This window comes from Manis javanica, chromosome 16, assembly GCF_040802235.1.
Source record: "Manis javanica isolate MJ-LG chromosome 16, MJ_LKY, whole genome shotgun sequence".
NCBI lineage: Eukaryota > Metazoa > Chordata > Mammalia > Pholidota > Manidae > Manis > Manis javanica.
In genome coordinates, this window is record NC_133171.1 from 7,137,646 (window position 1) to 7,163,777 (window position 26,132).

At 37.1% G+C, this 26,132-nt stretch overlaps 1 protein-coding gene across 4 annotated transcripts in view; it reads left to right on the plus strand.

The window, feature by feature from the left end:
- Positions 1–5,692: 5,692 nt before the first annotated feature.
- SSR1 (signal sequence receptor subunit 1) overlaps positions 5,693–26,132 on the plus strand; it is a 33,018-nt gene continuing 12,578 nt past the window's right edge. For 2 of the 4 annotated variants that reach the window (XR_012126348.1, XM_073224905.1), the window contains exons 1-8: positions 5,693–5,874; positions 8,346–8,458; positions 11,163–11,250; positions 12,533–12,795; positions 14,502–14,578; positions 15,190–15,268; positions 16,833–16,926; positions 23,751–23,814. Coding sequence is in view for 3 of the 4 variants with exons in the window: in XM_073224905.1 (XP_073081006.1) it covers positions 5,796–5,874; positions 8,346–8,458; positions 11,163–11,250; positions 12,533–12,795; positions 14,502–14,578; positions 15,190–15,268; positions 16,833–16,926; positions 23,751–23,814 (857 nt within the window). In the remaining variant the exon portion in view is untranslated. Of the gene's footprint in view, positions 5,875–8,345; positions 8,459–11,162; positions 11,251–12,532; positions 12,796–14,501; positions 14,579–15,189; positions 15,269–16,832; positions 16,927–23,750; positions 26,014–26,132 lie in introns of those variants that run through there. The other 2 variants (XM_036998333.2, XM_036998334.2) reach the window with 2 other exon arrangements.

Sequence of the window (26,132 nt, forward strand, 5' to 3'; positions counted from 1 at the left end):
AACACACAGAAATCTGTAGCTTTCCTATACACTAACAACGAATCAATAGAAAGAGAAATCAGGAAAACAATTCCATTCACCATTGCATCAAAAAGAATAAAATACCTAGGAATAAACCTAACCAAGGAAGTGAAAGACTTATACTCTGAAAACTACAAGTCACTCTTAAGAGAAATTAAAGGGGACACTAATAAATGGAAACTCATCCCATGCTCATGGCTAGGAAGAATTAATATCGTCAAAATGGCCATCCTGCCGAAAGCAATATACAAATTTGATGCAATCCCTCTCAAATTACCAGCAACATTCTTCAATGAATTGGAACAAATAATTCAAAAATTCATATGGAAACACCAAAGACCCCGAATAGCCAAAGCAATCCTGAAAAAGAAGAATAAAGTAGGGGGGATCTCACTCCCCAACTTCAAGCTCTACTACAAAGCCATAGTAATCAAGACAATTTGGTACTGGCACAAGAACAGAGCCACAGACCAGTGGAACAGATTAGAGACCCCAGAAATTAACCCAAACATATATGGTCAATTAATATTTGATAAAGGAGCCATGGACATACAATGGCAAAATGACAGTCTCTTCAACAGATGGTGCTGGCAAAACTGGACAGCTACATGTAGGAGAATGAAACTGGACCATTGTCTAACCCCATATACAAAGGTAAACTCAAAATGGATCAAAGACCTGAATGTAAGTCATGAAACCATTAAACTCTTGGAAAAAAACATAGGCAAAAACCTCTTAGACATAAACATGAGTGATCTCTTCTTGAACATATCTCCCCGGGCAAGGAAAACAACCGCAAAAATGAGCAAGTGGGACTACATTAAGCTGAAAAGCTTCTGTACAGCGAAAGACACCATCAATAGAACAAAAAGGAACCCTACAGTATGGGAGAATATATTTGAAAATGACAGATCTGATAAAGGCTTGACGTCCAGAATATATAAAGAGCTCACACGCCTCAACAAACAAAAAACAAATAACCCAATTAAAAAATGGGCAGAGGAACTGAACAGAAAGTTCTCCAAAAAAGAAATACAGATGGCCAAGAGACACATGAAAAGATGCTCCACATCGCTAATTATCAGAGAAATGCAAATTAAAACTACAATGAGGTATCACCTCACACCAGTAAGGATAGCTGCCATCCAAAAGACAAACAACAACAAATGTTGGCGAGGCTGTGGAGAAAGGGGAACCCTCCTACACTGCTGGTGGGAATGTAAATTAGTTCAACCATTGTGGAAAGCAGTATGGAGGTGCATCAAAATGCTCAAAACAGACCTACCATTTGACCCAGGAATTCCACTCCTAGGAATTTACCCTAAGAACGCAGCAATCAAGTTTGAGAAAGACAGATGCACTCCTATGTTTATCGCAGCACTATTTACAATAGCCAAGAATTGGAAGCAACCTAAATGTCCATCTGTAGATGAATGGATAAAGAAGATGTGGTACATATACACAATGGAATACTACTCAGCCATAAGAAGTGGAAAAATCCAACCATTTGCAGCAACATGGATGGAGCTGGAGAGTATTATGCTCAGTGAAATAAGCCAAGCGGAGAAAGAGAAATACCAAATGATTTCACTCATCTGAGGAGTATAGGAACAAAGGAAAAACTGAAGGAACAAAACAGCAGCAGAATTACAGAACCCAAAAATGGACTAACAGGTACCAAAGGGAAAGGAACTGGGGAGGATGGGTGGGCAGGGAGGGATAAGGGGGGGGAAGAAGAAGGGGGGTATTAAGATTAGCATGCATGGGGGGGAGGGAGAAAGGGGAGGGTGGGCTGCACAACACAGAGAGGACAAGTAGTGACTCTACAACATTTTGCTAAGCTGATGGACAGTAACCGTAATGTGGTTGTTAGGGGGGACCTGATATAGGGGAGAGCATAGTAAACATAGTATTCTTCAGGTAAGTGTAGATTAAAAATTTAAAAAAAAAAAAAGAAAGAAAGAAAGAAAAGGGGGATTACTCCTTAACAGGATAAAACTATTGGTAAATCAAAGATCAACGCATGCTTTAAATATCCTTAATGTTGATCACTTAAAGGGTGTCAGATGATCAGCTATGGAGGTACTCTTTTCTGATAATATTCCTTTGTCTTAATTAAAAAAAAAAAAAAAAAGCAGTTACTGTGTGCTGACCTCCAATGAGTTCTGCACAGTGGTATAGAGGGCATGTCAAAGTGTGGGCAAAGGGTCTGTTTGTTTCTACGCAGAAGATCAAGGCCTAGCTTGGATACCCAGAAAATGAACTAGGATACGATATGAGGAGGAGCTTCCGGCATCAGCACTCTCTGGAGGACTCGTGCCGGGGGATGATCATCAAAAAGCCTCCACAGGGATCCGGACGATGCTGCGGTTGTGGCTGCATCCAGCCCACCATCTCCTGGACTTGCCATAAGAAGGAGGAGGGAGATGTCTAGGCTGGCATGTGCATACAGTGAGACAACGAATTTGACTGGATCTGTACTGTTGGAACTCAACCAGGAGTTGGGAGGGGTGCAAGTTGTAGCACCCCAAAATCTCATGACTATAGACTATCTATGGTTAAAAGAACATATGGGATGTGAACAGATCCCAGAAATGGGCTGCTTTAATTTGTCTGATGGTTCAAGTACAGTTGGAAAATATCCATCATATCATAGATAAATTTTCACAAATGCCTAGGGTGCCTAAATGGTTTTCTTGGCTTCACTGGAGATGGCTGGTAATTATAGATTTGCTTTGTTTATGTCACCGTATTCCTATTATGTCAATATGTGTGTGCAAATTAGTTAGTAGTTTAAAACCTATACATACTTAAGGTACTATACAAGAAGATATGTCAAAGAAATAATCAATCCTCCCAAGTTTCCTTCATATGCTACATCTATAGCTTTTCTTCTTCCTTCCTAATTACAAACTTTAAATAGAATTCGTGCCTCATATCGAATTTACCGAGTATCATAATTCCTCCAGGTGGTAAAGATACCTCGAGACAAGTGCTGGGCATAGAAGCCACAGTGCATAAATCTGCAAAGAAGTAAAAAGCTAACCTTTGCAAACAATATGGCTTCTCTCTCACTTACCAACTTTACATTTCCCTGTATGGCCCCGGAAGATGACTGGTTAGCCAGAGACGGGTAAGATTCCTCAAGGGAGGAACAACCTAAGACAGGCACAGTCGCAGGGGGGCCATCAGGTGAGAATTTGGGGATCAACAGAGGTGAGGCTCAGAACCTCACCCCCCCTGCTTTGAGAGAAATCTTCTGCATCCGTGGATGTCTTGCTGCCCTTGTCTAGCCTGGATTAATACTTAGTCCATAGGCACACACCTGATCATCTGATCATCTACATTTGCCTTCTTACAGCACTAAACTATGTTTTCTACCTTTATCTTGCATCTACCTACCACTTCAGCATTTTATTAAAAATAAAAATAATAATAATAATAGGAGAAATGTGGGATCAACATATAAATCAAGTACAAAAATCAAATGAATATTCATATTTGACCTGATGGTTTATAGGTCATATTGCATGATCAAAACCGAAAGTTTCTGTGATGACTGCCCTTGTACTGTTCACCATGTAAGAATTTATTCACTCTGTAAGAATTCGTTCACCATGTAAGAACTTGTTCGTTATGCTTCAGAAGATTGGAGACTGACGAGAATTAGGCTTGAGATGGATTAATGATTGTACATTGAGCATTGACCCCCCTATACTGAATTTTATTGTTGTTAACAACCATTTGATCAATAAATATGAGAGATGCCCTCTCAAAAAAAAAAAAAAAAAAAAAAAAAAAAAGAAAAAGGTGCCCATCCCCTCCAATTGCACAACCCCCCTCTGACATTTGCGCCTTCCGAGCTACAAATGTTAAAATGGAATCTGTGGCTAATAATTCTTGTAACTGGCCTTGCTGGGCCAGCGGTTCTGTTGCTCCTTGAACTATTAGTGGGACCCTGCCATCTTTAACTTGCTCATTAACTTTATCAGAGAACACATTCCCTCCGTACAGCTCATTGTACGGAGCCATTATGACCCTATCATAAGTCAAGGAGATGATGCCTCCTAAAATGAAATGTTTAAGGGGGCATCAGAGAGGGGAGTGATAGGGAAAAATTTACAAGGACAGCAATCTAGCCCAGGTGACCCCCTTCTGCTTCTCAGCAAAAACAACAGAACGCTCCCTTAATTCCCGCTCTGCCAGGCACTCACTCCCTAAACTCACTTCCCTAAATTTACTCCCCCTTGCTTGCTTTCTGTGCACATAGAAATGTTGCAGATAAGGAAGCAGAAAGATAAATACCGCTCCCGTTGCCTTTGTTCGGGGCTCAGACCTTGGGAGATTCCTCCTCTCTGAGCCCCCTGGTGTAAAATTAAAAGCTCAACATTCCAAGACCTCCGAGTGCCACTTGGTTCTTCCGTCAGCAATCCAAGTCCGAGTTTTTCAGGTTTTTCCATAACATCAGCAGTCTTGTGGGCTGTGGCAGAGTGGCAGCTTTTGTGCCCTTGCACAGAGCAGAGGAAGCAACAAAGTGGGAGGATGCCTTCTCAGGGAGCCCTGCCGCTTCTGCCCGGTGCCTCAGTAGCAGCAGTAGAGGTAGCGCTGGTGACCAGATAGTGGAGCTGAGTTGGTTCAGCCCAGCGCTGTCGGGTTGTGACTTCAGCACACAGAATTAGTGTTGGTAGCAGCCACAAGCTGCCTTTACAGAGGTCCCAGGGCAAGAAGGGCTTGAGCAGAGCCAACTGGGGAATAAAAGATGTCCCAGGTCAGAGGACCATGCAGTGTGCAATCACACTGCCAGGTTCAAATCTTGCATGGTGCATTGAATAGCTTTTAGGCCTTAGATAAGTTACGCATGTCTCAGTTTTCTTCTCAGTAAATAATATACAAAATGAGATTATATACAAAAGCACAGTTCTAAGGAATGGTGATTAGCAATAGTAAACACACGGTAAGGATTAGTTTATTTGTTTCATCATCATAAAACATGTAACACTAGTCTAGACCAACAGTACCTGGTATTCAGATTGTTTAATTGCATGAAATATTAGATTATTGGCAGCAACCAAAAGTCCAAACTGGATAGAAGGAAACGAAAGGAAATTAGTTATTGCTGCCCCCATTATAGATTTGCCCAGTGCTTACTATTTATGCTAGGCAGTTATGTGATTTATAGCTCTGGAATGTTATAACCCAGGGAAGAATTTAGGAACTGTCACTATTTAACTGTGTGTGAGAGTGTGGGCAGATACGATACAGTACTATTTTCCACTGTGTATTTTTAATGCTTTCGGGGTTTTCGAAAACTCATCTTTGACTTTCAATGCCACATGCAGGCAGTTCATGGTCCTTATATCAGCATTAAGTTATATACAAAGACTTTACTGCGCCGGAAGCCAAGCGGACCACTGTATCCACTAAGGACGTTAATTAATAGGTAGTGACTGACAGGGCGGGGCGGGGCGGGGCGGGGTAAGCGACAAACCACAACCCGCCCGCCAGCCACTACGGCGGTAAGTGGACTCTTGCGGGAAGCTCAGAGGCCCCGTTAACCGATCACGCGACACTTCCGGCTGCCCGCGCTCCCTACCCTCGGGACAAACAGCCACGTTAGCGACGATCCTCGGCCAGGGGAAGGGGCGTGGCTAAGGCCCGAGCGTACTACGTGCCCCGCCCCTCCGCGCTCAGAGCCCGGATGAAAAGTAACGCCATTGCCGCCGGAGCCTCCGAGGGCGTTTGTGGACGGTGACGGGACCCTGTGCTGGTTCGCCATGAAGGTCCTCCCCCGCCTGCTTCTGCTTCTCTTGCTAGTGTTCCCCGCCACCCTCTTGCTCCGAGGTGGCTCTGGAGGTGAGGCGAGGGAACGGCGTGGTGGGGAAAGAGATGGGAAGGAGACGCGAGCTACTGTTTGAAGCTGGAGGCAGCGGCGACTCGTCTGTCCGACGTGTCTCCACCTCCTGGCCGACCCCCGTCTTCGTATTAGGGGCCTCAGCGTGTGCTGGACTCAACCCCACTGGGGCCCCGCTCCGTCATGCGGAGCGCTGGGCGGTGCCGGGCGACCTTTCTCGGTGGCCGCCTGAGGCCTGGGCTTGCCCCGGACCGCACCGTTGCTGTGGCCGGAGCTGGTGGGTCCTCGGCCAGAAGGAGGCGGCGAGGGGGCAGTGGGTACGGCTGCACCCGGAGCGCGCTGCAGCCCGTTGCGTTTCTCTCGGCCGCCTCCAGCGCCGCTCCACCCCCAACCCCTCGGCTCCGGGCTGACGTGTCCTTAGCTTGCACGCTAGGGGTCCTCCTTCATTCATTTGTTGAAACCCTTGTTTTCTACACACCTAAACTTGGAGCATCCTTTTTTTTTAATGGTCATCTCCCCGTTTATCAGCTCCTGATCCCTATGTGTTAACCAGCAGTCTTGATTTAAGAAAAACTCCACATCCTCAGACCAACTCCTAGGCGGACTGAGCAATCCCTGGGGATATTTTGTTGAGCCCTCCTTCTCCTTCTATTTTTTGTATTGTGAGAGCATCGCTTTGTCCTGGAAGTAAATCTACTTCGAGCTCTTTACTTTGGTTGATTCCAACAGTTGTTAACCTGGTGTGAAAATAACTTAGAATATTAAAAATGTGGATATAGATTCTTTGCGCTGGTCAGAACTTCTAATTTCTAATCTGTAAAATTTAGTCTGACCAAAAGATCATTTAACCTTCCTTTCATTCTGTAAATTTAAGCAAGCTGTGTGGGAAAATGAATGATAGTGACAGGTATATCCACGATTGTTTTACAAAGAAAAGTGAAATAACTGGCTTGTATTTAGTGGTTAGAAAACCAGATGTTCGGAGAAATAACCAAAGCTTACTGAATTCGTTTAAAGAGAGTCTTTTTCTCTTAAGAGTTGTTTGCTTGCTGGTTTCTTCTTATTTGGCTTTTTAAAGAAAAATTGGCACTTGTGCTTGTTTAAAACCTAGACTCTTTTTTTCAGGTTTTAAGTAGTTTTCTGTTTTAAGAAGCATCAATTGACTAAACTGGATATCTCTTAACGTTTTTTGTGAGGAACTATCTTTCAAAAGGTCTTTTCTCCTGATTTTTCCAAATGAAAATTGTTAGACTTTAAGGCCCAAACTTGTTCCCGGTTAAAATTAAAATAGTTGTTGTATCTACTGAAATGTAGAGTGAAAAGCTATTGTATATTTTGAGAAGTCTTGAAATTTAAGTACGACTTTATTATTTCAGGCATAGGTATTTTTTTTTTACTGGTTTTAAAAAGTAACTTGTAAATTATGAATGCACTGTTTCAGTCTTTGTTCAGCAAACAGTAGAAACTGTTTTTCAGTTCATAATATGTGGGTTAATATTTTCCATGAATCTTAACTAAGTCGTTAAGAATGCTGAGAAGTGTAAGAGGCCAATACATGCACAGTTCTTACTGTGTACTGTTTTTCCTGGGTATGGCAGTGTGTACACATGCTTCCTGCATTTTCTTCCTTTACTGAATCGCCACATCATCACTCTTCCTGAGAAATGTTGGAAGAGTCACTAGGACTTCAAAATGTCTTTTGAGGGTCTTGCCTGAAGTAGATATAATGTGACATTTAAATGAGTAATTTTGCCAATAAAATTACGATTTATAATTTCTTGGATTACGGCTATGCTTAACTTGATATTAAGTGTAGGGAAAATTAAAGAATTATCTTAAAACTTAAAAAGTCTTAAAACATATTTGAAGTCAAGCAAAAAATAAATGCATGCCTTCTCTGCTGTCAGTTACGAATATTGTTTTTAGTAAACCAAATGTGTTTTATGCAAGCTAATTTTTACCATGGATGCCTTAAAGATACTTGTTCCTTGGAGGTATGTGGTCCCAAGTTCTAAGAGTTTAAGCTGTAATCAACGCTAATAAAAATGTTTCTTGCCTATATACTGAGATTGCTATTTTTCTTCAGACCTTAGTTTTTTTGTTTTATATAGTTAATGATAGGGATTACATTTTTTGGAGTCTTTACTTGTTAAACTTACTTTCCATCATTTGCTTAACAAAATGGCATAAAGTTCTTTATTTGGGATTTCAGGCATCCTTAGTTTCAGCATTTCATTTTTCCAGCTGTTAGGTACTTTTTAAAATTAAACAACATTTCCTATTAAAGTCAGCATGTAGTTGGTAAGACTACCAATAAGGTAAAATATATTTTTAGCTGTATTGTAACTTGGCATCATTCAAATTAACTTGAAGATTGAGTTACTCCAAGGAGAATATTGAATTGCTTTTACCTGAGAGTAAAAAACACTGGTATGCAGGATAAAGGTTAACTGCTTGTTTTATATTTTGTTAGGCTCATTAGCAGTGGCTCAAGATCTTACAGAAGATGAAGAAACAGTGGAAGATTCAATAATTGAAGATGAAGATGATGAAGCAGAGGTAGAAGAAGATGAACCCACAGAGTTGGTTAGTGTTATGTATGACTTAATACATATTTATAGTGTATCTAGGATTTATCCTTTTTATAGGCAAATTTGGTATTAAAATTCTTGCTTTTAAAGGTTTGTTACTATGCTCAAAGTGGATCAAAGTTGAGAGAATGGGGCTGGTCTTCAGGGATGTAACCTAAGTATTTTCTGGTATAGGGCAGGAGACATGAAACAGAACCATTCAGGATTGTATTGACGTGAGTCTGTGAGGGTGACAGAATACTGGGCATGGCACTGAACTGTTTGTTGATAGATTTGGGATACATACGACTTTGCTTTCTGACCTTGGGTAGCTAACTTACCTTTCTGGATCTCAGTTTCTTCTTCTTTCCTTCATTCAATAAGCAGGTATTTATTGAGTCTCTTCTGTGTGCCAGGCACTGTTCTGGATGTGGGGTGAACACATCAGATGTTTTTTTTCCCTGCTTTGATGGAGTTTATGTTTTGGGGGAAGTGTATGCATTTTGGTGGCAAGAGGTAAAGAGCAGACAGTAAACAGTACGTAAAATGAGTTCTGTGAGGAGGAAGGGGCTTACAGAAAATCGCTTAGAAATCATCTTGCTCTGCAACTTTTACTGTAAAGTTATAGTATGAGAGTAAGAATCAGGATCATTGTAGCATGCTCCAGCTAATCATTTCCTCTCTGGGGTTGCCACAGTTTTTATCTTACACAGACTTTTTGTTACCATGTTTAAATTCTAAAATCAGCCCTGTTCAATCTTAGCAATGGCATTGTCTTTCAGAAAGTGAAAGGCATCCATTGTGAACGCTTGTCAAATTGTCTGCTTTCTCCTTCTGAATATATCACTCACTCATCCTTTGTACATTTTCTCCTTAAGTAGTGAGTTGTCTTCACACTCTTCTAAGGCTAGCCCTACCACCTGTGTTCTCATCTCCATCTTGTCTGTGGGATCTTGTTAAAGTAGTTTCTTTTGTCACTTCAAGCACTGCTCTGTCTCTGTGGCTTGATTCCATTAAGTTACACATGTGCATATGAACTCTACGCCTCCACTGTGAGTTGCTACATGTTTTCTTTTCTTCACCAGCACACTTCTTGAGAGAGTAAACTTCAAAACTCTTCTCTTCCCATTTCACATTTATTGTCTATTGTAACTGAAACTGTGGGAAGCAAAACTGGGTAAGGGAGACAACTGTACCATCCGCCCCACCACCACACATTGTTTCCTGTTCTCATATGGCTTCAGTGATTTACTTTCTTGACTTGTTATTTCCATTTCTTTTTATTCCACAACATGTTAACCAAATCTTAGGGATGATTTTTCTGTACTGTTTTTTGAGTATACTCTTTCCTCCTCATTCTCACAGGTTATGTCCTGCCTCTCTGGTCTCTGTACCTACTGGTGGGTCTATTTTCCCAAAATAGAAATCCACTCTTACTAAATGAATGGTATTATTAAGGATACCTAGACTATAATGTATAATATAATTATAGTCATCAAAAAAGTATTTGAGTGCCTTAAGTATATGAGCTGGGTGTGGAGAATTAAGTGTAAGACAGTCTTTGTCCTTGAGAAGCTTGTCTATTGGGAGAGGGAATTTTATGTAAATGAAAGTTAAATGCCAGTGAACTGTGGTGTCCTTAAACCTCTTTATTCACTAAGGACCTAGACACTTCAAATACAAGAATAGCTTTGTGATCCTCATTGGGACCAGGAGAAATATACTGAGGTGTAAAAATTTTAAATGAAAATTAGTTCACATGTTTTAACTACTTCATTCAGATGTAATTAATGTATCATAATATTAACCTGTTTTAAGCATACAGTTCAATGATTTTTATTAAATGTATCAAGTTGTGCAACTCTAATTGAGTTTTAGGACATCTCTGTCACTCCATTATGATCACCAGTTATATATATTTTTTTAAACCATTTCTTCTAAGTTGTATGCTGACTTCTCACAGGAAAATTGTTCTTTTAATTGGGGTGGAAGTCTTTCAGGCTGATAACAAGGTGCTCTGGAACAGATTAGCAAAATGTGGTTATAGGCCAAATCCAGCCATGTCCATTCTTTTCATATCAGATGTGACTGTTTTCATGCTGCAGCTGCAGAGTTGAGTAGTTGTAATGGGATCTCGTGGCTCCCAAAGCTGAAAATATTTGATATCTGGGTCCTCAGGCTGGTACTGCCTTTGGCGTATTTCCTTTGCCCTTGTCTTTGGTGGGGTGGACGGGGAGGGCAAAGGCTGAGGTTGAGGCTTCTTCTTTTCCTGTAAAGTAGTTGGCCTGGCATTTTAGCTAAGGAGAAAAGTTAGTATATCCATTTTAACTAGAAATGAATGTCCCTTTGAAAGATACCATTTTTAAACTTCTTTTAATTTAACAGTTTACCAATCCACTCTCTAGAACCTTGCAGTTCAAAGTGTGGTCCATCTATTAGGATCAGCATGGCCTGGGTGCTTGTAAGAAATACAGAATTTTCAGGCTTCACCTAGACTAGAATCAGATCCGCAGAATCCAGGGGATTGGTATGCACATTACTGTTTGAGCTGGTCTGTTCCAGAAGTTTTATTTTAACTGATGAGGTATAGGAAAATTCATACCACTACTAATCCTAACAGAACCTTGGAGAAGCAATGTTTTGCCCCATTATCTAGTGCAGTTGTCATTTTTAAATGATTTTCTCCCCATAATAATTGTTTTTTATGATGGTTTTCTCAGGCTGAAGATAAAGAGGAAGAAGATGTATCAGGTGAACCTGAAGCTTCACCGAGTGCAGATACAACTATCCTATTTGTGAAAGGAGACGGTAATACTGAAATGTTAGCTTTTAGTTCAGAAAAAGGAATTTTTTTTTAATGACAGGCTTATTTTTTTGGGAAACACTAGTGATGTTTAAGATCTGTATTCATCTTCCTTTCTTAAAAGTATAGCACAAACATGTATTTAAAAAAAAAACCCTTCTGTATATATGAGTAGTCATATCTGTAAGGCAGTATTCCTGGCATTTAAACTAAATGGAAAAATAAATACTGTTCATTATAACCAGAAGTTAAATGTTCCTTTGAAAGGGATTTTTTAACTTTTTTCAAACTGCTATAGTAAAAACCCGTATTTTAGTGTTAACATTAGTGAAATACTAAATGTTTACAATTAGGCCTTGATTAAACCTAGATTTCATTTAAAGAACATAAACAATGGCTTACATTTAGGGAGGGCTATATGGTAGACACTGTTCTCAACATTTTACATGTGTTATTAATCCTAACAGAAACCCTGTGAGGATAATTACTATTGTTAAATTGAGGTTTAGAGAGTTTCAGAACCTGTCCAGGGTTACTTTGTTAGTAAATAGATGAGGAAGACAAGAATCACACCTGCTCTGTCTGACCCCCAAAGCCTGTGTGTACTGGGTACAGCTCAGCTTTGTAGACCACTGTAATCATTGAAGACATTTTTTGAAGTTTATTTGTTCTTGGTCTTCTCGAGTTTTCTGTTTTATTCTCACATTCCAGCTTTAAGGCTACAAAATACAGTTTGGTTAAGAGATTTTTTGTTTCGTTTATTTTGGTATCTGAATATTTGGGTATTATTTTGGCATACTGGGTCTTACCTTCAAATTTACATTTTGACTAATTGCTTAAAGCGAATAGAGATTTCCTGATACATTTTTTTATGTTCTGACAGATAGTGCATATTTTGGGTGAACCTCTTAGGTTTTATCTTTCTGCCATTCTTCTCTCCATTCTTATCTGCACTGATGACAGGTACTGGTTGGTGGTGAAGGTGACTTCACCAAGACATGTAGCCCCACTTTACTGCTAAAAGTACACAACTGTTTTTTAGACTACATAACTTAGAAGGGATCTAGTCTGAAATTGAGATGCTCAGTTAAGTTGGAATGCCAGAGTACAGATAGGTTTCAACTTACGTACCAACTCTAACCAGTTACTAGTTAGTGGATGACTGGAGCTCTGTTGAAAAAAGATTCTGAAACCAAGTTCACAGGATAGGGTGCCAAAATCCATTCATAATGTCTTCTTTTGTACCCTTTGAACCTCGCCTAATCTCTCTCTTTTTTTATTTCTTAGATTTCCCAGCAAATAACATTGTGAAGTTCCTGGTAGGCTTTACAAACAAGGGTACAGAAGATTTTATTGTCGAATCCCTAGATGCCTCATTCCGTTATCCTCAGGACTACCAGTTTTATATCCAGAATTTCACAGCTCTTCCTCTGAACACGGTGGTGCCACCCCAGAGGCAGGCAACTTTTGAGTACTCCTTCATTCCCGCAGAGCCCATGGGTGGACGACCCTTTGGTTTAGTCATCAATCTGAACTATAAAGATTTGAATGTAAGGCCCTCTAAACCTTCATTTTTTTTAAGTTAGATAAGGAAAATTGACATTGTTTAATGAATAGTCTATATTTATTCATTTGAGTGGCAGTTTTGTAATTGAAGCTGTGATAGGCAACAGGAAGGCAAAGATAAATTGCACAGTAAGTCTATAATCTGATGGGGCAGTTGGATGTAAACAGTATCACAGCATGATAAGTGATAGAGGTAAGTGTAGGTGCCATGGTGTGAAAGTGGAAGGGATCTGGCTGGATCTTAGGAAAGAAAAAGGGAACAGTGAGCCACGCAATGGAGCCTGCTGATTGGGATGTTAGTACATAATAATTTGTACCTCCCTTTGATTGCTTGAATCTTGCCAGTTTACTGCTTCTGTTTGGAAGTTTAAAGAACTTTTTGTAGATTTTTTAAAAATCATTTTGTACTTTCATAGATAAAATAGAACCAAATATTTTTAGGATAGTTTTATTAGTAAGGTTTATGGTTTCTCAGAAATATAGCCTAATATAAGCCCTGTTGTCTCTCAAGATTTGAATATATGTAGTATATACCAGTGGTGAATGAGTGAAGCCCCCTAGAAATTTACTGCTGGGACTTGATCTCTAGATGCAACTAGTAGATCTTCCTTTGGATGGGAGCACATGTATCTGAACTAATCCCTTTCCAAAGAGTTTTCAGAGAAGGAAATTTCATCTTTTCAAAAGTTTCTACAAACTTTTCATTACCCTAGTGACAACATGTTTATGTCTGAGTTAAATTTCTCATGCTGAAATGTTTTCCTTCTTAAATTACTTCGTAGAGAATGGGAAGGGGTTTTCATCCCTCTTATCTTCAAAATAAGCAGCTTCTTCAACTATATAGTTAGGTAACTTGAAGGATTATTTATTTTGTATTGTTTTCAACCAGAATTAAACTTAATCCAGCGGGCATATATGTAGTTTCAGTTTCATTTTGAATGTTTGTTTCATTGGTTTATTCTGATTCCTGGAATTGTCATTAGAAGAATGCAAATTGAAAGATGCTGAAGTAAAACTTAGATGATTACAGTTTATCAATAGTGACAGTTTTGAAAAAGTGCTATGTGTGAATTATCAAACACTGAGAACAGCTATCTGTGTCCTAGTGATTTAATATATATAAAAACTCAATGTGTCAGACTGGCAAAATCACTTCAAGGCCACAAAAGAAAAAAATAGTTTGATACTGAAAATCACCAATTCATTTATTAAAAATTGATTTCTAGTCCATTGGTTAGAATATGAGTTTGCCTTTTGTTTAAGTCTAGTACTTAAAATGATCTGCCTCTGCAGTTACTACTGTACATTTTCACATTCATTCTTTTTTATGTGGAGGACTACACACTGAAACTAGGTTTCTAGTTTAAGACTGTTCTGTGTACTTTGTTTTTTTCTGCACACTTTATCTTGTTTTTACTTACCTGATTTCTCACACCTTCCTCCCACCCCAAGAAAGTGGGGGATAACTTTAGCAACATGGGAGGCAGTTTCTGTTTTGTAGTTTTGAGAAAGTAACATTGTTAGTTGCTGATAATGAGTTAGTGCAGTTACATGCCACTTTGGTGAGTCTTCCTAACCTAGTAATGAGAAAGCTATAGTATACCTATTGCAGTAATGGTTTTAAGAAACCTTATAATAAGCTTTTGTTCTTCTAATGCATTTCAGATTTTTGTGATTTTTTTTTTAACAGGGCAATGTATTCCAAGATGCTGTCTTCAATCAAACAGTTACAATTATTGAAAGAGAGGATGGGTTAGATGGAGAAACGTAAGTAAGAGTTGCATCATATAGATTTTGATGCTGTGAAGTAGGACTACAGGGTTGTTCCTGTCAATGTTTTTTTTTTTTTAATGGTGAAGTGGAATGGACTATAGATTTGGTGACATCCCCTGACTATGTAAGCCCATACTTTAGATGATTCTTACAACTATTAATACCAAATTAGGAAAGATAGTTGAAAACTAATTTTTTAAAATGGTTTTTAAAAGATATTTGGCTTTTTGTCCTTGCCCTCATCTAAATTCTTTCCACCCATGCTCTTAAACTGATCACCAGCCTAGTCTAAGTTGCATGCCTCTACAATTGCTATTAAAAACATAGTTTAGAGAGTTTTATCTTGAAAAAGTATGTTCTTTGTGAATGATGGATCCTTTCTTACTGTGTGCTTATATATAATAAACCAAAAATGATTTTTAAATCAAATTGTAAAATAATATTTGAGGGAGACAAAACCTAATGCAATCATTAATAATTGTTAAATGAGTATTATGTAACTAAATAATTGTTAATGCCACTAACAGCTTCAAATATAACAAATTATAAAGTAATTTTATAAGGTAAAGTAGAATGACAGTTTATATTTTCTCCTTTTATATCAGAATCTTCATGTACATGTTCCTGGCTGGTCTTGGGCTCTTGGTGGTGGTTGGCCTTCATCAGCTCCTGGAATCTAGGAAGGTAATTACAGATGACAACTCTTTAGCCGTACTTCAGAAGTTGTTAGAGCACCAAGTTAAGAACAGTCTAATCATTTGTGACTTCTTGCTCTTACTGTGGGTTTGTATATTTACAGGTGTGTTGTACATATTTAAAGTAAAACCTGAAGATGAGACCTTGGATATGTAACTTGGATTTGTCTAGACTTTGATACCCATGCGCAGTTAATGTCTTCTGTCCACACCCTCCACAAGGATCTTTACCTACTTGCGTAACTCTAAATTATGCTAGAGCTTTTATTCTTTAAACTCAGACTTCAGATTTCGTTTTTCTGTTTATTCTCCTTTTTCTTGGATATGTTATTTTATCTGTAATCAACACAGCTTTTATATTTACTTTACTATTAACTATAGGGGTAATTCCTAATTAGTAACTAAATGAATGTCTTCATTTGAAAGAGAAAGGATGATTTTGGCTGTTTGCTTCATCAGTGAGGCTTCTGTTTTCTTGTCAGGGTGGTAAGGTGGCAATGCCAGAGCTCCTGCTATCAGCAGGGTTTCTTTCTTGAAATGGTAACGAATTTTGCTGTTGTGTTCTAATGTCCCTCTTGTCACCCACCCTGCAAACAAAACAAAACAACCCATATTATTCCTCTCAGTGGGGAAGTTTACCACAATTTATGTCATATCTATTTATATCTGCTAAACCTAAACACTTGCCAGACATTTTAGTGAATAAAGATGAACTAAGCATTTAAGCAGGTAGCCAAATCTATATTAAAATTAGCAATAGATGTTACTAAAAAGTACTTGCTCTTTAAAAGAGAAATATTTCATGCTTAGATGTTATTTCTGTAACTTTTTTTACCTCATTTCTCATAATTAGCATTTTTGTTATAAATGTACAAGTTGGGTATAATGGCATCTCCCATTTTTTTCCCATTTGAATGAATCTTTTATTTATCTGTATATTCAGAGTCCAGTTTTTGGACTGTATAATATTCTGTAAATCAGGTTTTCTGTTTTTGGGGGGGTTGTTTTTGAAAGCAAGACTAAAGAATAGAATTGCTTTCTTTCTAGCAGTTTTATTGCAAATGCTCTAGGGACCGAGTTTGAGGTTTTTAGCTTAAATGAGGTTTTATGTTTTTTTTTCCATGCCAACTACTTAAGTATGTTTAGCCAACAGTGCAAGAATCTGTGTGCATCATTCAGTAATTAGCCTGAATTTTGTTGAATGTGGAAATTTATTCCTTAAGATTGGCTTTCCAAAGGGAAAGAACATCATTATATAAATAGAAATTCTTACTTGTTCCACCAGTTGTGTAATACGAAGTTTTATAGTGGAAGAAAGTATCTTTAAAGCCTGAAAATGAATAATTGTGAAGATTTATTCCTTAGTATTTTTTGTAATTGGTGCTAGACATGATTTTCTCCATCTAATTAATAAAATACTTGAGTAGGAATATGTTTTAAAACTAGAAGCTAACATATTTTATCTTGTAATGTATTTAAATCAGTAGCTTGATCATTTTTAAATGACAATTAAACAGTGGAACTCCTTTAAAATAATGTTTTTATGTTCTCAGCGCAAGAGACCAATACAGAAGGTAGAGATGGGTACATCAAGTCAGAATGATGTTGACATGAGTTGGATTCCTCAGGAAACTTTGAATCAGATCAGTAAGTACTCTTAACAGTTTTGGCTGGGAAATTTTTCTTGTAAACAAATTAAGTATGTTAAGGTTTAATGAAAAAGACTGGGGCATTGCACCTAACACCCATCTTTTCCATTACTTGTATATTATCTAATATAATATGATTAATGAATGCTTTGAAACAGTTTTTTATTCTGTGTAGTATTTTTATGCCTTAATTTAGAAATGCTTCCAAATCTGCAGTTATTTCCAAATGTATGAATTATCTGTATTCCTAATTTTTTCCTATCTCTTTTCTTTCCTGTTGCTTCAGTGCAGAGTAGAAGAGGTGAGGCAATTAATTTTTTAATGGTTTTGCTGTTGTGTTGGGAGCTCTTCAGTAGCACGTGAATACTTCATAACACATTTAATGAGTAATAGAACCGTTTTCTAGCATTATATGTATTAGAAAAACTACCCACTATAGTTAAAAAGAATAAATATAAAACACTGCCTGCCAGTTTACCTAACATATATTTCAGTTTTATTACATATGCAATTAGTTAAAATATTAGTCTTTATAAAAGAATGTAGAATTCTTTTTCTCCAATTATAAATGGACTTTGAAAAAACATAAAAGTAGTATGGCCTCATTGTAAAAAAAAACAGTACAGAAGTGAAAAACGAGGATCATCTTCTGGCTCCACTAATCCCATTTTCCATAAATAATTGGTATTTATGTGTTATTCTAAGTATTTTCTATACATTTATCAGGGTATATGCCTTATTTCTCTGTGAATGTCTTACACAAATGATACACTGCACATACTGTTCTGCACCTGAGTTCCCATGCCTTTGATATCTTTTTATGATACATATTTACCCCATTCTTTTTAATAATTAGATCATATTCTTTTATATAAATGTGTGTCATGATAGATTAAACTTGTTCTGTACTGAAGGATGTTTATTTCCAGTTTTGACTCTTAAAATTAAAACTAGTACTTTTTTTTTTAAATAAAAAACTAGTATTTTTATATATAAATTACAGGCTTTCTTTTTTAAAATTGAGATAAAATTGTCATGTAATATATTAGTTTCATGTGTACAAAATAATGATTCAATATTTGTATATATTGCAGAATGATCACCACTGTAAGTCTAGTTAACATTCCTCACCATACAGTTAAAATTTTTTCTTTCCCCTGTGATGAGGACTTTTAAGATACTTTCTTAGCAACTTTCAAATGTACAATATGGTGTTAACTACAGCTGCCATGCTATACAGTATGTCCCTGTGACTTACTTTATACCCGTAACTGTACCTTTTGACTTCCCTCCCCATTTCACCCACCCCACTACCTAGGATAGTTTCTTCTAAGTGCAAAAGCTTGGTCTAAGATAATGTACATTTTGATTTTTATGGAAAGTGCCATTTTCTTCCTAGAAGATGTAGTGCCAGTTTGTTGTCAGCAGTGTACAGTATTGCCTCTCTCTCCTCCACTCTTACTAATCATTCTCAAGTATTAAGTATTAATAAATGTTTGAATATGTTAATATGAAACAAAATGGCATCTCATTGTTTTTCATTTACAATTAAGAATGAGGTGTGACTTCTTTACCCGTACATTTATTGGCCACTTAGCATCTCTTCTCTTGTGAATTGGCTGTTAAGTCCTTCCCAGGTTTACAGATTGAATTGTTTGAGTGAGCTCTCTGTTAAAACAATTACAGTATGTTGGGTGCATTATTAAAAGTGGGTACAAAGTAATAAGAGCATAGAGGGGCTTTTGCCCCCAAGAATGGTAGGGCAGTCATTCACAGGAGTTAACATTTGACCGAAATCTTGAGAAGTTAGGTGAGGAGCAGTCTTCAAGATTTTTTGTGTGATGCTAAGGACTTTCTATTTATGTAGATAAATACAGTTATCAGTTAATTTAAAGCAAAGAAATAAATTTTCATTTACAAAAGAAATTCTCATAGCTTGTGGAGGATGGTAGCAAGTAGGAGCTACTAGAAGCAGGGATACCAGTTAGGTTATTTCAGTAAAACATGAGAAATCATTAGGGCCTAACCTAAGGCAGTAGTGATGGGAGTAAAGGGAAAAAAGGTATTTCAGAAGTGGAGCAGATTGGGTTTTTTGGTGGCTTTTTGGATGTTTTAGGGAGGGCAAGTACTCCGAATTTAGGCGTCTAGGTGGAAGAGGATCCCACCAATGTTAGAAGAAATATAGGAAAAGGAGCCATGTATGCATAAAAAAAGATGAGTTTGGCATCGATTTGCTGAGTGTGGGGAGCTCACTCCTGGATAATGTTGTCCAGTTAGCACTTGAAAGTTGTGTTTAGAGCACAATCAAATCAAGATTTGGAGACATTGGGACACCCAGTATAGGTGGTAGCTGAGGTCATGGACCTCAGCTCTTTAAACAGTCCTCCTCTGTAAGGATAAATTTGTCATGTCATCCTGACATGCAGCATAGCAAAAATACAGAATTGGGTTGAAGTGTAGACCTTGGCCTCCCAGTGCATCATAATGACCTATGAAGTCTGTGGTATGTTTAAAGTGCAACTTGTTTGAAAGCAGTTATATCTTAAATGTCTTATACAGAATTAGCTGAACTGCATTTGAAAAGCATTAAAAATTATGATTAAAAACAAGTGACTGTAATAGCTATGGAGCTGTCACTCCAAAAATACTCTTCCAGGACAAATAGATTGAGAGGTTGATTTCATTGTGTCTTTCTCCCGGACATTGTTATTCATGAATTATTATGCTGTATTATAGAGCAAAATTCAAATCGTAAAATTTAACTTTCATAAAGCAAATACTGAGTGCTGTGTGGTAATGCTATGCTAGGTTCTGAGTGGTGTTAAAAAAAAGAATATGACTTTTTCAGCAGTTTACGTTTCTCCTTGAAGAAGATAAAGCCACATACATGAAATATTTGAGCAACCAGATAGCAGGTGGTTATGTACTAGACTGAATAATAGATATAAGTTAGGAAAAGAGGCTGTATCAGACTCAGGAGGCCTTGTTGAAAGAAACAATTTAGCTTATCTTGGGTGCCTTCCATGTACTGGGTACTTAATCTGCAAGGTTAAGTTGCTGTTTATATTTACTGGTAAGAAAGCACTCCCAAGAAGATGTAATTTGCCAGAATTTACACTTATAATTGTCTCATTCTAAAGCCCATGTATTTTCCCAGGGAGAGTTAATATTCAAAGATGGGTAGAATTAAGTCAGAATCTTTTGTCCAATCTGAGTTTTTTCAGGACCACCTCTTACCACTTTTTTACTTACACTTTTATTTTCCTTTTCTTTTCCCACTTCAATGAAATCTCTTATTTTGAATAAACTTCATAACAGTAGCAGAGCTTCTAAACAGCATTGAATTAATCCAGTTTCCCCATTAAGGAGATAAAATTTTTCTGAGGTTCAATAAGGTTTTAATGCATTGTCCTCTACAAGCTTACCAGTGACAGGCATGTTATTTGTTAATTGGTTTCGGAATTTGAAAATAGCTGGAAGGCACCTGAACACATGCATAACCACTCCCTTTCTCACTATTATTTTCTCAAACCTTGGGAGCCTGGGGTCCTAGATGGAGTCCAGAGAGCATTTTAGAGATTGAGGGCATAGAGGCTTTAGGAGAAAGAAGAGTAAAAAAAAGACAGTTGGTAAAAGCCTGAGTATTTGCTCTTTTAGTGTGTAGATTTCTTTTTTTCGTATACAGAAGATGTGATGACACACTACCTCTAAAATAAAGAATAATTATTTTAGTAGTTATATCTAATAACCAATCCATGTTACAGTTTCTCTAGTTGTTTCAGAAATACCTTTTCAAATGCAGGGTGATACGTTGCATCTAGTTTTTACATCCCCTAAGTGCCTAGTACTGTGTTCCCCCTTATCTGTAGGGATACATTCCAAGACCCCCACGACAGATAGTATACTAGACCCTAATTCTGCTGTTTTTTTCCTATACATACATACCTGCGATAAAGTTTAATATATAAATTAAAAAAGTCAAGATAATGCTCATTTGTGTAGAATGGTATCAGTATTTGTATACATCTGATTTCCTTTAAGAGATTTACAGTAAGATTAACAATAATAATAGAACAATTAAACAAGGTACTGTAATAAGTTATGTGAATGTGCTGTCTCAAAAGTATTTTATTGTATTGCACTCACCATCTTGTGATAATGTGAGGTGATAAAATGCATATGTGATGAAAGCAAGTGGGGGGAATGATGTGAGCACTGTGACGTAGAGTTAGGCTGCTATTCACCCTCTGACAACGTGTCAGGAAGATGATAGTCTGCTTCCAGACCGTGGTTGGCTGTGGATAACTGAAAGGTGATAGGACATGTACTTGGAATAGTTAAGAATAGAATGGAGGAAACCAAGAGAAATTTGAAGGTCACAGAGCAGGAGATACGCATGGAAGCAGGAGGTCCCTCGAACTTTGGTGAATTACCTTTGGAGAAGGGCAGTGTGAGGACTAGGAAGTTGAAAAGGCCAGAATTTAATTTGGCAAGTAAAAAAGGGCTTTTACTCATCTCTGACTCACTTATCAGAATGTAAAGAAAGTGTGGTTTGAAACAATGTGAGCCCATTGCTAATAAGTTTTTTCCTGACACGTTTTGCATTTCGGATTAGGGTGCTTCAGTTTACCTAAAGTCTTTCTAACTGTAAGGACAGGTTAGCTGATTTCAATAGAAAATTACAACCTCTTTGCTTAATACTAGTCTTTAAAATATATATATAGTGAAACCTTAATCAGAAACTAAAAATCTTTCACATAATTCTACTTTCTTGTTAACTTGGAGATTTGTTAGAAAACTTGTGACTTACCTCTCATTTTTAAAAAAGTCCATCTGAAAGCTATTAAAAAACAGTACTACTCCCCCTAGGTGAGACAGGAAATTAGACAGGTTATGCAGTCCATAAAATGAGAGAGGGACTGGTTTAAGTTTCTGCTAATATTTTGCCTTTATCTTCTCTAAAAAGAAAGAAAATAGCAATGAGTTTTACTGGTTTACTACAGCCGGTTAGGTGGCTTTGTTTGACATCTTTCTTTTCAGTGGCTAGGACAGGTGTTTTCAGATCTGTTCCATTCATTCAATATCATTAAACATCATGTTCAATTTTTTTTCACTTAGATGATTTAAGTTTTTAAGGGATTTTGGGGGTGCTGGTAAGAGAGGGGTGTTTTCTCTTTGATGGCTGAAAAAATACACACATCAGTTAATTATTATTTGCTGAAATGTTCTTTGCTGAAATCACTTTCTAGAATTGAGGTATTTGGAGTCATTTTCCCAAAAGGTTAATGATTCCAAAATACATCTTACCTCTGTTTCTCATTTGCTTCTTAACTTTGATGTACCAGACAGTTGGGTGATGAGGTATTTAGACTTGTTAAGGTAAGCTGAATTGGCTGGCCTGCTGTCATAGTCAGACTCGTATCTTGAAACAGGCATTGCAGGTCCTCCGAAGGCTCTTTTTTCATATAGTCTCATAATTGAAACTGCTGTGGGTGGTTAAACTTGTATGGAAGTCAGTAATGGCCACTTAACCTCTGCACAGGAGTAGCTGTGTTCACAGATGATTATCAGATTCTAAAGGACATTTTGAATCCTCACATATTATATTCACATAATGTTTTGTTTTAAAAATTATTTAGAAATTGTTCAGCTACATAAGGCAGTAGTTCTTATTAGTCTAACCAAATCTGATGAAAGTTGTAGACTTTCTTCAGCAGAAAAATGCTTCTGTGTTCAGTTTCCAGGCAAGTTGAGTCCCCTCAACACATTATTAACATGTTTAATAAAGCACTATAATCAGTTTTCACATGATTTGTAGACCTAGTCTTAATATATCAGAATCATTAACTTGTACAGATATTTTTAAAAGAATTTTTAATTTCTAAATATTCTTGATAAACACTATATAGATATGGTGATATAGTAACTCTGAAAAATAAAAATTGAGGTCTTGTAGGCAGGTGATTTTTTTTTTATACCATTGTTTATTAAATGCTTACAGATGAACCCCAGACTTTGGTTGAAAACATCTTTTTCCAGCCCTTTTTTTTTTTAACTGGAAAAAGAACTTGTGACTCATCCCACAAGGAGTTTATATTCCTAATATGTAGAGTGCTCCTAGAAAATAAGAAAAAGGCAGTGGTCAGAAAGTGGTCAGTCTTTCACTTTTTAAAGAAACTTGTAGGTGATTCCTCTTACTGGGTGGAAGTAGAAGAAACCATCAATTTGTGTTTTTGTTTAATAGACCTTACCTAGAATCTAACATAGGAGACAAAGAGGAAAAAGTAAAGATAATGCTCATGTGTGTAGGATGATTTTAGTATTTATATACTGTCTGGTTTCCTTTAACCTGCTTCTTATTCCAGGTGATGCTGTGAAATTGCCAGAAATTATACAAATTGCATGGCTGCATTTGTAAATGTTAAGTCTTTAATTTGAATCCAATATAAATTTTTTTGAGCTGCAAATTCATACCTTTTACAGTGTTTCTATAGTGTTTACTTAATGCATATATAAATGTGTTAAATTGTAGAATCCAAGAAGATTTTGCATGGTGTCTTCAACATTAGTGTAGATCTTTTAGTTTAGATCTTTTCCTACTCTAATAGCAAAAAGTTTTGTTTTAACTGAGTTACCTCTTGAAGGATTATTTTAAAGGTTAGGTAAAAACCTAGATGAGAGGCATTTATTTTTGCATGGTATTTGTGCATGTATGTTTGTTTTTTGACTCTATTGGTAAAGTTGAAGGAACATGCTTTTTAAATGTCTTTGAAGCCAATGTACTTACTATAATAGGCAAATTAAAACTTTCTTTTCTTCCAGATAAAACTTCACCAAGAAGGTTGCCCAGGAAACGGGCACAGAAGAGATCAGTGGGATCTGATGAGTAAATGTTCCTTTGTGCAACAATTCAGTCTTTACTTAACCTGCTCTAATATGTTTCGGCCTGATGGGAATTAGTGCAGAGAAGCCATACCACCATAGAAGGCAACTACTACTTATGTGTGGACTGAGCAATCAGAGTCTGTGGCGATAATATTGCTGAAAATGCACTGCATTCATTTTTCTAAAGTAACAAATTTGGTTTTTTTTAAACCATTAAAATCTATGTGTGTGCGTGTGTATGTATGTGAGCAGTTGGTCTTAACCAAGTCATTGTTGAACTCCCTGAAGCGTGCCTTTAGAATGCTGAGTATAATAATGCCATTGTCTCTTCCTTTTTGATATTTGCTGATATTTCCCTCCAAAACTCAATGAGTATTTGTCCAATAGGATTGTAGATGTCCATTTTCAGACTGTTTTAAAGAAAATAGTCTTTCTTTGGATGGCTCAAATCACATTTGATAGCACAAATTAACATTTTGTTATTTTGTTGCTATTTTACAAATAGTATTCTAAAGGCACAAGCAGGAGTAGCCACTTTTTAGCAATAGAATTGTTTTGGTATTTTGCTGCTGTTTACTATAATGCCGCACCTTCAGAAATCTTCCCAAATGAGTTCAAGGAATTTGGGGAATCCTAGCAATGAAATTGTGAAACAAAGATTCTGCTGATTTTGATATGTAAAACCAACCCCCACCCTCTTTTTTAACAAGAAGAAAATGGTACATGTGGAAACCTGAGTAGTTGTGTTGTCTATTACTCTATCCTGATCTAAGGGGTAGCTCTTGAAATACTTGAGACCTACTTAGGTGTTTTGCCTTTTTAAGACATCATTCTCTCCTTTATAGAAGCATCTTAAGGAAAGTTGCATTGGTCTACAGACTAAGCAGAAGGCCAACTTATAGAGGCAGCGATGTATTCCAACTAATACTAATCTTTTTTTTTTTAAGGCTGATATTTTTTAAATGGTTAACCCATTTTTTAAATCTAATGTTTAGGTATTTTGGTTGTTGATAAAACCATTTTTTAGCTGACCTGAAGAATTCCAAAGTTTTAAGCACATAAAATCTTAGAACCAAAACTAAAATGGACCTCATAAAATCCTCTTAGAGTTACTCTTGCCCTGGGTCATAAATTAAGTTTGGCATTACTGTCAGACTGGATGAAGAACAAAGCAAAATAGTGTGAACAAGTAGAGGCTTTTCTCCTCTGTCTTTAAGCCATATTCTCCCACACATATTTTATAGGGAAATGGTAAATGGTATACCAATGGCTGTTTAATTCTTAATCTGTCTTCATTATACTGCCTACCAGCATCCCTGCCCACACAAAAACAACAGCCAAACAAAATGTCTTTCCAAGATGTTTAAGTATTTAAATGTCTGAGCCAAAGCCAATGACAGTAGAAGTCATTTGTAGTTAATGACTGCAAGTGGGAGCTAAGGTGTCAAATTACCTATATTGGCATTGTTATAAACTATACCTGTAATATAAGGTGTTTGAGTTTTTAATTGGGCTGTATGATCAGTAGTTTGTTTTGAAAAGGCTCTATGAGCTTTAAGAAACTGCACGGGTTGTTTTTGTTTAATGTAATATAGGAGACCCTCCAAGGAATATATTCCAAAACACTTTTGTGAATATCCACGTCTGTGTAACTACTAGAACATAATGCAGTAATTACAGAATTTAAAATGGCTCCTGGAGAGTTATTAAATATCTGGTGATACTCAGGCAGTGGCAAAGCCACACTGGTTATAGGTGCCAGCCCTTCTAACTCCTCAGTAACTTGTTTGACTTCTTATCCCGTATGCTTCTGAGGTCCAACTTAATGCCTCAGAAATTGTCATTTAAAATTTTTAGCATAGATTGGGAACAGTTGAACTCTCTTAAGTCCTCAGATGCCAGGGGTCTTCTGTAGTATCGTAAGTGTTTAGCAGAAACTTAACTCCATAATGAATGGAATTCAATTCCACACATGGTTTGTTCAAGCACACTTAATAAGTAGCTTATTTTTTAAATGTAAATATTTGGATGAAATTTTTGTTTGTTTTGATATATTCATTTGCTATACCAACCTTGGTTTCAGAATTCACCTTTTGAACAAATTGGTTTCAGAATCTGTAAAATGAACTAAATCTTGTATATCCAGCCTGTCACCCAGACATGTGAGAATAATGTGTTTTTCATAAAGCATGGATGTTGCTTTGGTTGTGTAGCTTCATCATTCATTTCATGGTCTTGCATAATAAGTGACTTTTAAGACTGTTCCTGCCCTCTAAAGTGTTGTCTGAAAAGGCGGGGGTAGGAAACAGGACCGTCAAG